The 12,400-nt window shown below is 35.4% G+C and overlaps 1 protein-coding gene across 22 annotated transcripts in view; it reads right to left on the bottom strand.

Annotated features, from left to right (window-relative positions):
• The window catches only part of PPFIA2 (PTPRF interacting protein alpha 2), a 361,705-nt gene that overhangs the window by 15,734 nt on the left and 333,571 nt on the right, over positions 1 to 12,400 (bottom strand). For 13 of the 22 annotated variants that reach the window (XM_026841157.1, XM_026841148.1, XM_026841147.1 and 10 more), the window contains 3 exons: positions 10,957 to 10,965; positions 4,048 to 4,129; positions 65 to 265 (listed from right to left, as the gene is read on the bottom strand). In XM_026841157.1, coding sequence (XP_026696958.1) covers positions 65 to 265; positions 4,048 to 4,129; positions 10,957 to 10,965 — 292 coding nt within the window. The remainder of the gene's footprint in view (positions 1 to 64; positions 266 to 4,047; positions 4,130 to 10,956; positions 10,966 to 12,400) is intronic. The other 9 variants (XM_026841165.1, XM_026841150.1, XM_026841153.1 and 6 more) reach the window with 1 other exon arrangement.

The following is a 12,400-nucleotide window of genomic DNA, read 5'->3' as shown; positions in this document are numbered from 1 at the left end:
ACAAAGACCTGTCTGCAGACTCCTGTAAGGTGAAGGGGGGAAGAAAAAGCTGAACAGGACTCACTGTTCTGGATGTTGGAGGTGCTGATGGACTTGTCAGTGATACCATCTCCTGGATTGCTAATCGGAGTTTTAAGCGATGTAGAGGATTGCTAATTCCAATTTCTCTTTGAATCTCAGTATCAGACAAAGCAGACATAATAGCTCCACTCTTCACGTTGGCACGACAGGCAGCAACATACCAGGCTGGCATGCCTAGCCAGAGCTGTTGAGAGAAAGGACACATTCATCTAAAGCATTGCTTCATTTCTCAAATGAAACTGATCATCAAGGCACCTATCAATCTGCATAAGCACACAAATGAGTATGAATATCATAGTCTTTAATAAAACTAATTTGTTTCAGAACCTTTGAAATTGCCATGGCTTCATGTGAACTGGTTTTGTTGCTTTTATTGTAACCAGAACTTTAAAGCAAGGAATGCACTGAATAATTTTTAGCGCTGTGTCCCTCCATCACCTGGGATACTCCTTTTCCAGACATGTAATGAGCAAGTAGTGGCACAAGTCAGGGTTATTGCCCATTTGATAGCCTTATCATACACAGAAAACAATCTAAGAGGAATTAAGTAATTTTTTTACTCTTGTACTAAAATGGCTTTCTCTCTTTTTCCATGTTAGTCCCCATGGTGCACTATCTTACGCTCTTCAGCTTTTATTTTCTTCGTAGAAATAAACCAAGCACAGATAACCAACCTAGTGAGGACGAAGTTTACTGTAAATTTTGGAATGGTGTCATATCCCAGCTAGAAATACTGGTTAGAAGATGCAGTAAAGTGTGAGCACAGCTACATCACCCGTGGATTTAGAAGACACATACTTGTAACTTCATGCTTTTAATCTCCTCATGTTATCTTTACCAGCCTAGAGTAGCAACAGCCCCTTGTTTCACCACTTAGTCTTTCCTTCTAAGAGGTACTTTCCACTTCTAGAAGTCTTTCCTGGGACCTACCATGTACTAATTCTTCTTGGTTTTCTCAGCTTTCTCATTTTGCGCTGCCTCATTAATATGACTGTCAGTGCCTACAGCTCTTTGCTCCTGTAACAGTTCCATAGCAGGGATACATACACGTGGGAAGTTTTTGTCACAGTATGAAATATATTACGCTATAGCAAAAACTGTGAGAAGGAAATAAGCAGTTAATGCCATAATCACTGAGATTTTGGGGATAACACAATGGAAAACAAAGACAGACATAGCTAGATGCATCTTGAATGATGCCATCAGAATTAGCTGATTTCATTATTTTATTTTTATTTTTTTCGCTTAACAATGTCTTACTAAAAGAGGACACAAATGAGTCAAAACATGCCATCAGTATATTCATCAACAAATCTGGAAAGAGACAAATTGCAAGAATTTTTACCTAATTTCTCACAATACAGGGAAGTCCTGTGTGGTTATTAATAAGTCTGTATCTGTATCTTATCTGGGAAATATTTACTTAAAAGATATCTATTAGATCACTTTTATGTCACAGAGAAAACAGACTTGAACGTCGGATTCTGAAAGAGCTTTGTCAGGCTTTTCTGTACCGACTCCTGATAAATCACAGAGCTTGAGGAATGACTACACCATGTTTCATAAAGTTCTTCCCACTGATGGGATAAGCCACTGATCTCCATCCAATGCTAGTCTGAACATTAAAAATATGATCTAATTCCAACTAACTGTTACAAAATGGAAAGAAGCCAGAAAATAAAGTCAGAAAAAAGTCAGAAAATAAAAACAAAAATTATGTAGATTACACCCAGCTGCGCTTAAGCAAAGGGCCATGAGGAAACTATGCAGTACATTAAAATGTATTTAATATTTTAACTTAATTTGACATTAATTTTTTCATACATGCACTTGAAAAGCAGGAAAGCGTAAATACTGGGAGTTATTTACCCTCCAGAAATAGATTCAAATGTTTGCTGCTCATTAGGTAAATTAGTTCTTTAACAAATTAGGTAAATTAGTTTTCTAACAAACAGCTGTCTCAAAAAATGCAGTTAGATGAAAACATCCTCTAAAAAGAGGGCACAGTAATTATTTTAGGCAGAGAACCCAGATATCAAGATTGATATACTTTTCCACAAATAGTTAAGAAAACCTACAGTTCTTAAAATATATCTCAACTATGTTTGTGCCAAATACAAATAACCAGAATAAATTCTAAAGCTGAAAAGTTAAGCTCTGTAAAGTTTGGAAATATCACAATTGCGATCACATATACTTCTTTAATTTGGGCCTTTATCTCCTTTAATATTAATTTCATGTTTTTATTTGAACAGTCACATACTATATTTTCCCCAGGAGAGTATGAAATGCACACAGTGTCCATCTGCTGACTGAATGCACTGATGCTTACTGAATAAATACAGTACTTCGGCCCTCATATCTTTTTATCATCAGTATTCAATCTGCATAAATACTGCAACATAAACTTCCTCATGGGCTTTCCTGTGCTACTCTCATCATATTTCCCAAGAAGTTCACAGACATCAGTTTCTCTTTACAGCCCCTCTCTGAAACAGTGGGAAGCATGTCCTATTTTGCAGCTAAGAATCAAGGGAAGAGAAGATTAGGGCTTAATTTGTCAGAAATGTCTTCAAATTTTGGATCACCCTGGAGGACATCAAGGGCAGATTTTTTTTAGTATTCAGAAATGTATAGATGTTCATATATTCACATTCCCAGCAAATCAGCTTTGGCTGTAATAAGGAATATTTCCAACTGACAGAGATCTGGTTACGTAACTCTCAAAGTCATACTGAAGTCAGGTAGTGGCCAAATTAATGGATGATCCATATTAACAGAGGTTTTTTTGGGAAGGAAAATATAATGCCATTTTCTGAAGTCATGCACAAATGTTTGAACTGCCTTTCTGCGGTTTTAATTTCATCTTTTTCATTAGGTACCTTCAGCAAGTCCAATACAAAGCAGAGATTTTGTAGACATTAGCTGCTTTCATTCCTCATCCTTCATTTATTCCCTGAACATATTCATGTTAAAACTTTGGAGAGGCACCTTTTTCTTTAATTGAAGGGAAAAACTCTACAAATTCTAGCTCATGATGAATGTTTGATACCCACAGCAGACATGAAAATGGGTGGGAATGCATAGAGATGTTTGGTTTAGACAAGGAATAGACAACCTGTTCCTTGAGCCAAGAGCTTACACCTCCACTGAAGTGATACAGCCTTGCCATGTAAGTGACTGTTTATTTATAAAGGAACATCCTTACTTTTTGCCTTCTCCTCCCCTCAGCATCTCAGTAACTATTTTTTTAACAGTTCCTTCACCTAAAACACTCATTGATTTTTTGTCAGAATTGATGGAAAGCTCTGCTGAAAGTTTCTCTTGATGGGTTCCAAAATCCACTCACTTAGGGTCTCCAAATAAAGGAGAGCTCTCTGCAAATCTGATTTCAGAGATGAAGGCACTGCCCGTCAAATCAGAGAGATTTCAACCTGGATCTTCCACATCCTGGGTGAAAGTGCTGAGAGGGACACCTCTTTTTCCTGTTCTGAGTGATATCTAGGTAAGTCAGCTCTTTCCCATTATATTCTAAAAAGACAGAAAGTTATAAATTCTTTAAATTTATTAAAAATTCTGAAGATGCAGCTTCTATGTTGACTTCAAATAAAATTTAATACTTAATTTTTTGTTTTCTCCTTAGCACATCATCCTACATAAACTCTGTCTGTGGAGTTCCTAGATATTTTAGGCTGAGAAATTATAAGATTTCCAAAATTTGGGTTTTGACTGCATTTGATAAGCCTTTTTCTTATTCTTATCCCCCTATGTAATCCTGTCTTACTTTTCTCAGCTCTAGTCTCTGATTTACACCAACCAGTGTCAAAATCTTCTTAGTGCTCATGTCACAGTACACAGGGGAGAGAGGAGGAGACTTTATCAGTCTCTTTTAGAATTTGTAAGGACAAGCACATAGCAGTAGTCTACAAACATGACTCACATTTCCAAGTTATGGCCAACACTTACCTCCAGCCAGGCAACCACTGTTGGCCCATCCCACTGTGCAAAAGGCAAACCCTTTCTCCGAGCTTCTTCCAGAAGTTCATGTCTAAAAATGGATCAAAAAAATGTTAAATATGTAGAGGTATATGTAGGGACAATATAGATGCAACCATGCTTCTTTATTAAGGGTAACAACAGTGAAGCACAATGACAGGTATAGAAAAGGCATAGAAAACACCAGTGAACAACATAGCTCCTTTCTCTTTTTTAATGTATTCCTTAATCTATTCCTAACTTTTTATTTTCTTGCTGCATTTCGACACCCCTTTAAACACATAACATACAAAAGGCAAGGTTTCTGTTTGTTCTTAGCTGAAGCAAAATAGACATTGGTGAAGAGAGAAGACTGAGGGATTACTCCTGAAACGAGCTTAGCTCTGGTCAGGTATTGACCCAGAAAGGCCCAAAATTGCCAACTTCTAGACCTGAGCTAAGCATGGATGAAATGCAGATGGGTCTCAGAGGTCTCTGTGTTTGAAGTGCTAAACCTGCTGGACCAGCTATGCACAGTTCTAGGGTCTCTGGAGTAGAGGTATTCTGCATTTTAAATAAGCCATATGTGGCTAATTAATAATTGGTTGTATCTTTAATAGTTCCGTGTTATTTTTTTTTTATTATTATTGCTTATATACAAAAGGAATCCATGTGGTTTACTGATTTATACATTTCATTTTTTATAATTATAGAATTGATGTGGTTTCTCAATTTTATGCATATACATATATATATTTTTACTGAATTGATCAAATATCAATCCAACTCCTGCATCTGCAGCTTCTCTGGAATGCAATGGGTGTGTATGTAAAACATCTTTCTCAAAGCTTAAAATAAACTTTTAATACAGCGCTATTAAATATTTGGTAAAGTTATGTATAGGCCAGGAAAACATTCTATATTAAACACATTCAATCATTTGACCAGAGATTTTTATTCCTGGAGAAGGAATAAAGAACCCATTGTGGTGGTGCTATAGAGAACACAGTCCTTCGGGAGTCTTTTTTGTTTTGTTTTGTTTTGTTTTTTTTTTTCTGGTATTTAACAACATATTTTCAGCTGCCTCCTACTGAGTGAAACACAAAAGAATGCTCTCAGCAACAAGCTGTAGTGAGAACCAAATTAGACATGGACTATGCTAATATGCTACTAAAACTTGCTTACATTCCCACATAAAAAGGAATTCTTGGAATTATAGCTTCAATTTTGCTCTGTCCTCCTTTATTACCCAGCCTTTGTGGTTCAGTTATCCCTTGGCAATTCACTGCCTTAGCAGCCTTTCAAAAATACATACTACAAAATCACGGCAGATAAAAGCGATGGAGTGATCTTACTTGTAAGAAGTACTCCTTTTGGGATTTTTGCACTGCTGAGGGGCCAGACTGAGAGAATTTTTCTTTAGTAGAAAATGGAACTCAAATATGGAATTTTGCATACGTGTCTAAATCCCTGGCTCTGAATATTAATAGAAAGACAGCTGCTTTACTTTCTATGTTTATGCTGTAGTAATATGTAACATTACAAATACTTGACAGCATTACTGAAGTTTATCTAGCCTCTCCTCCCACTCATCCTTTGCAGCGTATCTTATCCTTTGTCACTCAGATGTCCAAAGGCATTGCAAAGCTATTCTTGCTTTCAAGGAAAATATGATCCTTGGTAAAATGAGAAGTTGCTCTCTGGGTACACAAACACCATGTTACCTTCAGTAGCTGGTGGAGGTGCAGGAATCCCATATTCCTGGGGAGACAAGTAGTGCAGGCCAACAGAGACATACACACTTGGCTGCTCAGGAAAGCAGAATTAAGGCATGGCCAGGCTTGGCCACCTCCCAGCTACCTGTGGATGAGTTTGTGCAGTGCCTGCAAAGCTACAGCAATGCTGTACCTCCCTCAGGTGCCACAGAGGCTCCTGCTGCCAGCAGGGCTGTGAGCTGGCATGGCTGTCCTCATGGAGGGCAATGGTTTCAGGAATGCCTCTGCCTCACCTGGCCAGTTTTGGTGTCCCACGGTAGAGCACAGACCCCACAAAACCCTGTGTGACTTGCTCCTTCCCCAAAGCCAGCCCAAGCACAGGGAGCGACCCCTTCTGCAGCCAGGAGTCCCATGGAGACACCATCCTTGGTGGAACATGATCCCAGATTTTTCCTTATCTGGGCTATTCTCATCACCCATCCCAGCTGAAAGAGAAGGGCTGGCTACCACAGTAAGATTACGGCTTTGAGAGCCACTGGCCTTCCTTGCTTGTCTTGGTGTCCTCCAAGCAGGAGAGCAGCAGTACATGGTCTACAAGGAGATGGGGAGGAAGTTTTTGCCTGTTTCTTTGATTTGGTGTTAAATCCCTGTGTGGCCTCAGAAACTGAGGTGCTTGCAGAAGAGGCATTGGCACTTTAAAGGTCTCACTTCCATGGAAAACTTAATTCCTGTATGCTTGAATTATTAACTATATATTTCTATGAAGTCTTCTGTGACACCAAGCCTGAAGCTTGGTGGGGAGGCTTAGCATTATTCCAGTGCTTCTCAAACAAATACACTCTCCCAGAGTAGGAAAGCACTTCTGTTACTTCAGAGGCAGTCTGGATCACAGAGCTAAAGGAAAATATAGCTGTGGTTATTGAATTTGGCCAAAGGAAATGGGGTCAGGCTAGGAATGGAATACCCTATATATATGCTATAGCCAAAGACTACAGTATGATAAACATAATCCAAATGGGTTTGGCATGTAGAAGGAAAGTGTTTGGGGTTGAAAATGTTTTTAGTGTAAAGTTAAAATCCTTTACTAGGATATGCACAGGGAATACAGCCATCATAAGGCCTGTGCCTCACTTATTGATGTGGAATACTAAAAGGAGTTTTATAATATTTCTTTCCCTTAAAAATATTTTCATGCTTCGGAATTTATACTTCCTTCCCTCAGGTGTTTTGTTTAAATGCCTCTCCAATATGAAAGTTCATTTAAATGATATTATATTATAGTATTATTTTTATATATATTTGTATAATATTATACTAATATTTATATTAGATTATACTTTTTGAACAGTATTCTTTGACTACTTTTTAATACACACTAGGAGATCTGCAGAACATGAATCTACAATTTCTAAATGAGAACTAACTCAGAATTTCTATTTTTTTGACTAAGAGAGATTCTTTAGTTGGCAGTCAAAGAAAACTCTGGGGTTTTTTTGATATGAACTAGCACTATAGAAAAAACTTCACTCTTTCAAAATAAGTTAAAAATGTCATATAGGAAAAAACATGTATCATTTTGATCAATAGTGCAAATCATCAGAAAAATTAATCTGGTGATCTGCCTATTTTGGAATATAATCTGAGTATCTTTGAACTGCCTATTGTCCTTGTGGGATAGTCACTGGCTTCCTGCAAACAGAAGGTCCCCAAAGCCAAATATTGGTGACTGCAGTTCAATTTTCCTCACAAAAACATACAACTGATCACAGGAGGAAGAAGAGAGGAATACCCTAAAGCTTATCACTCCCTCTCCCTTTCATTAGAAAGACAGGGTTTAGAAATTGTGAATAGCATTATACAGTTTCTCTAATTTGGAAGATGTTTTTCAGGGGAACATGGAGATTTTCTCCTCCTAAGACTTAGTCAGAAGAGTACTACATTTTATAATGTGTCCACTTTACGTTTGTAAGGAGGTAGGGAATTAAAATGTAATTATTTCCATGCTCATTTAGGTTTTTTTGGCACAATATGAAAACAAACTGATAAGAAAGAACTGACATTAATTAGCCATTACTATGAATGCTATTATTTTTCAGATAGGGCTTTAAACCACTTACTACCGCTGGAATGAATTCCAAATTAAAGCTGTATTTTTAAAGATAACGTTATTACTGTTCAAGAATAAAATCTTCCTGGAGACATTATGGGTATAACTGCAATACGCTGTTTAAAATGTATCATTACCCTCAGCCTGTTTTTGCAAAGTCAAGAAATTTCATGAACATCATCTGTTTAGCATTCATTCAAAGTTTGAGATGCTTGTCTTTGTCTGTTTTAGAGAGGGTGCCTCATAGTGTCTTCACTCTTTTATCAAAGACAGAATATAAAAATCAGACCATGCCAAGTTGTATTGTGGAGTTGTATGTCAGAGAAGCAGGGTTGCCTCCCTAGCACTGACTTCTGATGTTTAATCCTTCCCCCAAATTACTTCCTAAAGATATTCCTACACTGGGCTATATTCTTTAGCACCATTCTTCCAGAGCCAGGTACATCTGCCCAAATTAACTGAACAAGCTGAGAACACAACTGTCTCATACCATAGGGACTATGAATGCTTCAATATCCCTCTGGACAGCAGAGGCACATGGGAGGAAAAGTAATGGGAAAATGGTAAGAGCAAAACTATGATATTATCCTGCATATTTTCTATATCACATATATCCTTTCTTGCACTGGGAAAATTCTAGTTCTGTATCAGCAGCCGTCACTAACTCATTGCATAAAACTCACTGAATGTTATTAAAAATAAGAATAAACTTTAAATAGACTTTGTGTGGGAAGTTAACAAGATCTGGATTTAAAGCATGTCATTCAGTGACATTCAATTTTCTTTACAAAGATGAGACTCCTCCCATGAAGCAAACAAGAAATAACAGCTTGGGATTTCTGATACACATAATGCAAACACTCTGTGTAATACATGAAGTCCAGACACTATCTTGATGAAACTTCAACAATGTTTCATCACAGACCTTCATATTTCTGCAAATAATAGCATTTACTCTGATAGTTCTAGTAGGGTTCACATGAAAAGTCCTCAGGGATATTATATTGCACATATTATAAGGTCTCTTAGTTAAAATGTAATCATAAATGTGAGATAAATTGAAAAGGATGCATGGTGAAGTCAAGAGCCAAATCATGTTTGTAAAATTCAAGCAGAATTTATTTAAAAATTGGGGCTAATGGGCAATTTAAATTCTATGAAATGGCCTTTATTCATAGAAATTTTCTCAAAAAGATAACAGTCTACAGTGTCTACCAAGCAAATCCTCTGATTATTATGATTATTTTCAATATGTTTAGTTTACAACAAAATATTATACAATTGTTTTCTAGAAGAAAAATAGACAGAAATGATAGAACAAATATGCTACATTCATCTCAGCAAACCTATGATTTCAAGTTAAGATTAGACACATCTGGTCTCAAAAGCTAACATACATTCAAAACCTCCAAAATTCAGGAGAGAGGATTTCTAATGAATTGAGCTGGATTTGGATTTTATATTTCCTATTATCATGTGCTAAATATTTGAGAGAGGTTAAAATTCTGTAGCTAAGGTCACTATCACAAAATAAGGGAGTTGAATTTGTATACTTTAATAATGAAATTAAATGTCACATAAAAAAAAAAAAGTTATATTTTATCTATTTATTTCCTACAAGATGATAAATATTTTAAAGTAAGAAATAGAAAAAAAAAAGATAAAAGAGACTTAGACTTGATATTGTCATATAATGCTGACTTAATTTAATCTGAAAGGATTCATCTGATTTAAAGACTACACTAATTAAAAACTGGGGCAAATCTTGTTTTGACTTTGGCGCTTAAGTGACCTGGCTTTTAAATCACATTAAATCCTTATTCTTTCTCAATATTGATACTTGATATAATAGCTAGACTAAGAACAATGGACAAAATTCAATTTACTTTTATTTACAAAATATTTTGTATTCAACTTTAAGGAGTTTTCAGAATAAAATGACTAAAACATAGAAATCAAAATGCAAATAATAAATTAAAGTTTTTAAATCTATAAAACAAGAAATTATAACTTTAAATTTAGCAGCAGCCCAGATAGCACAGATTAGCAAAGCAGATTTAACAGTCTGTAATTATCCTATATGGGTGAACATTTTAAATGTATGCAAATTGAAGGGCAGCATTCTTTTTTCTAAATACATATATTAAAGTAAGTGAAGCATGTTCAGGAATGCTTAATACAGAACCTAACAAATTAGAATTGCTATTAAAAAAATAATAAAACAACTGTGAAGTAAAGAGACTTGCATAAAACATAGCTTTGCAATGTTGTATGTACTGTAGTACATTAGAGACCCCCAGAGTTCCCAGGTTGATTAAATGTTATCAAATCTATTTTTATAAGCCATTTCATAACCACATATTTTAAATTAATGTGGTAGCCCCTGTTCTATTTGAGTTTTTTATCCTTTCACCTTTAGAAAGTTATAGCTTATATGTGCTTTGAACAGATAAAATTTTCTCCCTAAATTCCAAAATTATTCAAAAAACCCCTGTATTTGTATGATAGATCACGAGGACATGCAGATTTTAAACTTGATATCAGGTTAACAATTAAAAAAAAAATTAAAAATGAACTGCTGAAGAATAAATTTATATTCACAAATGAAACATTATTGTACTACTATACAGCAGGAGAGCTCAAACAGAAAAACCAGAATTTATGCCTTAACAGCATTTGTTAATCTAGGCCTTTACTCTCACAATTTTTTCCACTGACTTAATCTTTCAAAAGTCTTTGTGATTCTGGGCTTTATACCTCCCAAAATATGTTTATTTCAAAACAATTAACAGCAGTTATCTTCCAGTAGTTAATCCATTATGTTAAACCCTGCAGTAACAAGTCCTGGCCTTAATTTGTATATGCTTTCAAGGTTTACCATTATTTTTGCATACTTTGAAAGTTTTCATGTCAGTTTCCTGCATGGATTTGTTAGATAATGTTCACAGAAAAAAAAAACCAAAACAACAAACAAACAAAAAACAAAACCAAAAAAACAAACCAACAAAAAAACAAATATAGAAAATAAACATGGTGCTGAAAATGAGTATGTTCAGCAGCCACGGTGTTTTAACTTACCCAGATATGCTTTTCATGAGATGGAGAGAGATGAATGGAAAAAAAAGCACATAAATGTTAATGAACATATAGTAGTCCATAAAAAAAAATTAAATCATATGATAGATAAAATAATACCACCATTATAACTACAGAAATCTTTCTAACTGGTCTTTGAATGCTTTAAAGAAATGTTCTTGTGAAGAACAGATGCATCTTTCAAAATGAGATTTTCATTAAACTGATGTTGGCTATTTATCTACAAAACATTCATGCCAAAGATCTGTAAACACAGTGAAAGCAGAATAGAATTTCAAATTGAATCATTTTGCCCAGATTTGAATAATTTCATAATGATTCTTGTATAACACCAAAATCCAAACCTGTAGATTTAAGCAAATTACTATAGAGATACAGTAAAATCGAGTGGACTACAAACCAAGGTTTACTTTTCTAAGTGCATTTTACTAGTATTTTAGAAAAATATTTTACAGTAATGATGAATGAGCTAGACTTAGGGTTTTGTGGTTTTTTAGTGGTTTGTTGGATTTTTTTTTTTTTAACTATGCAGATTTCATGCACATAGGTGACTAACATTTGTAATGGTTATTCATGTCATGCAGTTTTTTAATTTGAGCTGTCATACTAATACTAGATTAGTAGCAATAGTGGTATGAGTGATTTGCCCTCTAGGTAACCTATTCCTACCAATATAATTGGTAACAGTATCTGTAGGAGAAAGCAGGATGCTACTGATGATAATAAACTTTCTTCAGCATCCTTTAATTGCCATCATAAAAAGAAAATTATATTCCTGAATGAAACCCAGACATCTCAGAATATTATATTTCTATTAACAAATGATTTACAGGATATAAAAATGCTTGGTAGATAGAACTGTAGAAAACTTGGGGATGAAAAGCCTGTGCTCTAATTAAGAAGAGGTGGCAGATATTTCAGTGAGTTCAGGACAGCGCTGGTTTCAAGATTGTAAATTTTGTTTTCACATGTGTGAGATCAGCAGAAGAGCTGGGAGAGAGAAGAGGAAGTGTGATACAGAAAAGTAGGTGGAAACAAATGACAAATTTGTACACAGAAAGTTTAAGAAAGGAAAATCAAGGAAGGGAAGGACAATGAAAGTATGCAATAAAAATAAAGGACTAGAGAACTATTTAAACAGTTAGCAAATCTGATGGAAGTAGCACTAGAATTGAATATGTATTCGTGATTCATGCTCATTTTCTACTGTGCTAACTGTAAAGACTGACTTGAACACCTGTGCTAGAAAAGCTTTTAAATTAGGACCTTCCAGAGACTATTGAACCAGAACTCCCACTTCTTACATCTTCCTCTGAGTACGGGGAGAGATAAATAAACACGGGGATTAACTGGAATGCAAGTAATTTTCTGGCAGTTTGCAGTTGCTTGGGGATAATTTATGGGACCTGAAGGCCTTTCCAGTCTC

This window comes from Athene cunicularia (genome assembly GCF_003259725.1).
Source record: "Athene cunicularia isolate RWA chromosome 1 unlocalized genomic scaffold, athCun1 chr1_part2, whole genome shotgun sequence".
Classification (NCBI taxonomy): domain Eukaryota; kingdom Metazoa; phylum Chordata; class Aves; order Strigiformes; family Strigidae; genus Athene; species Athene cunicularia.
The sequence above is the reverse complement of the archived record's forward strand: the minus strand, read 5'-3'. Positions and strand labels throughout refer to the sequence as shown.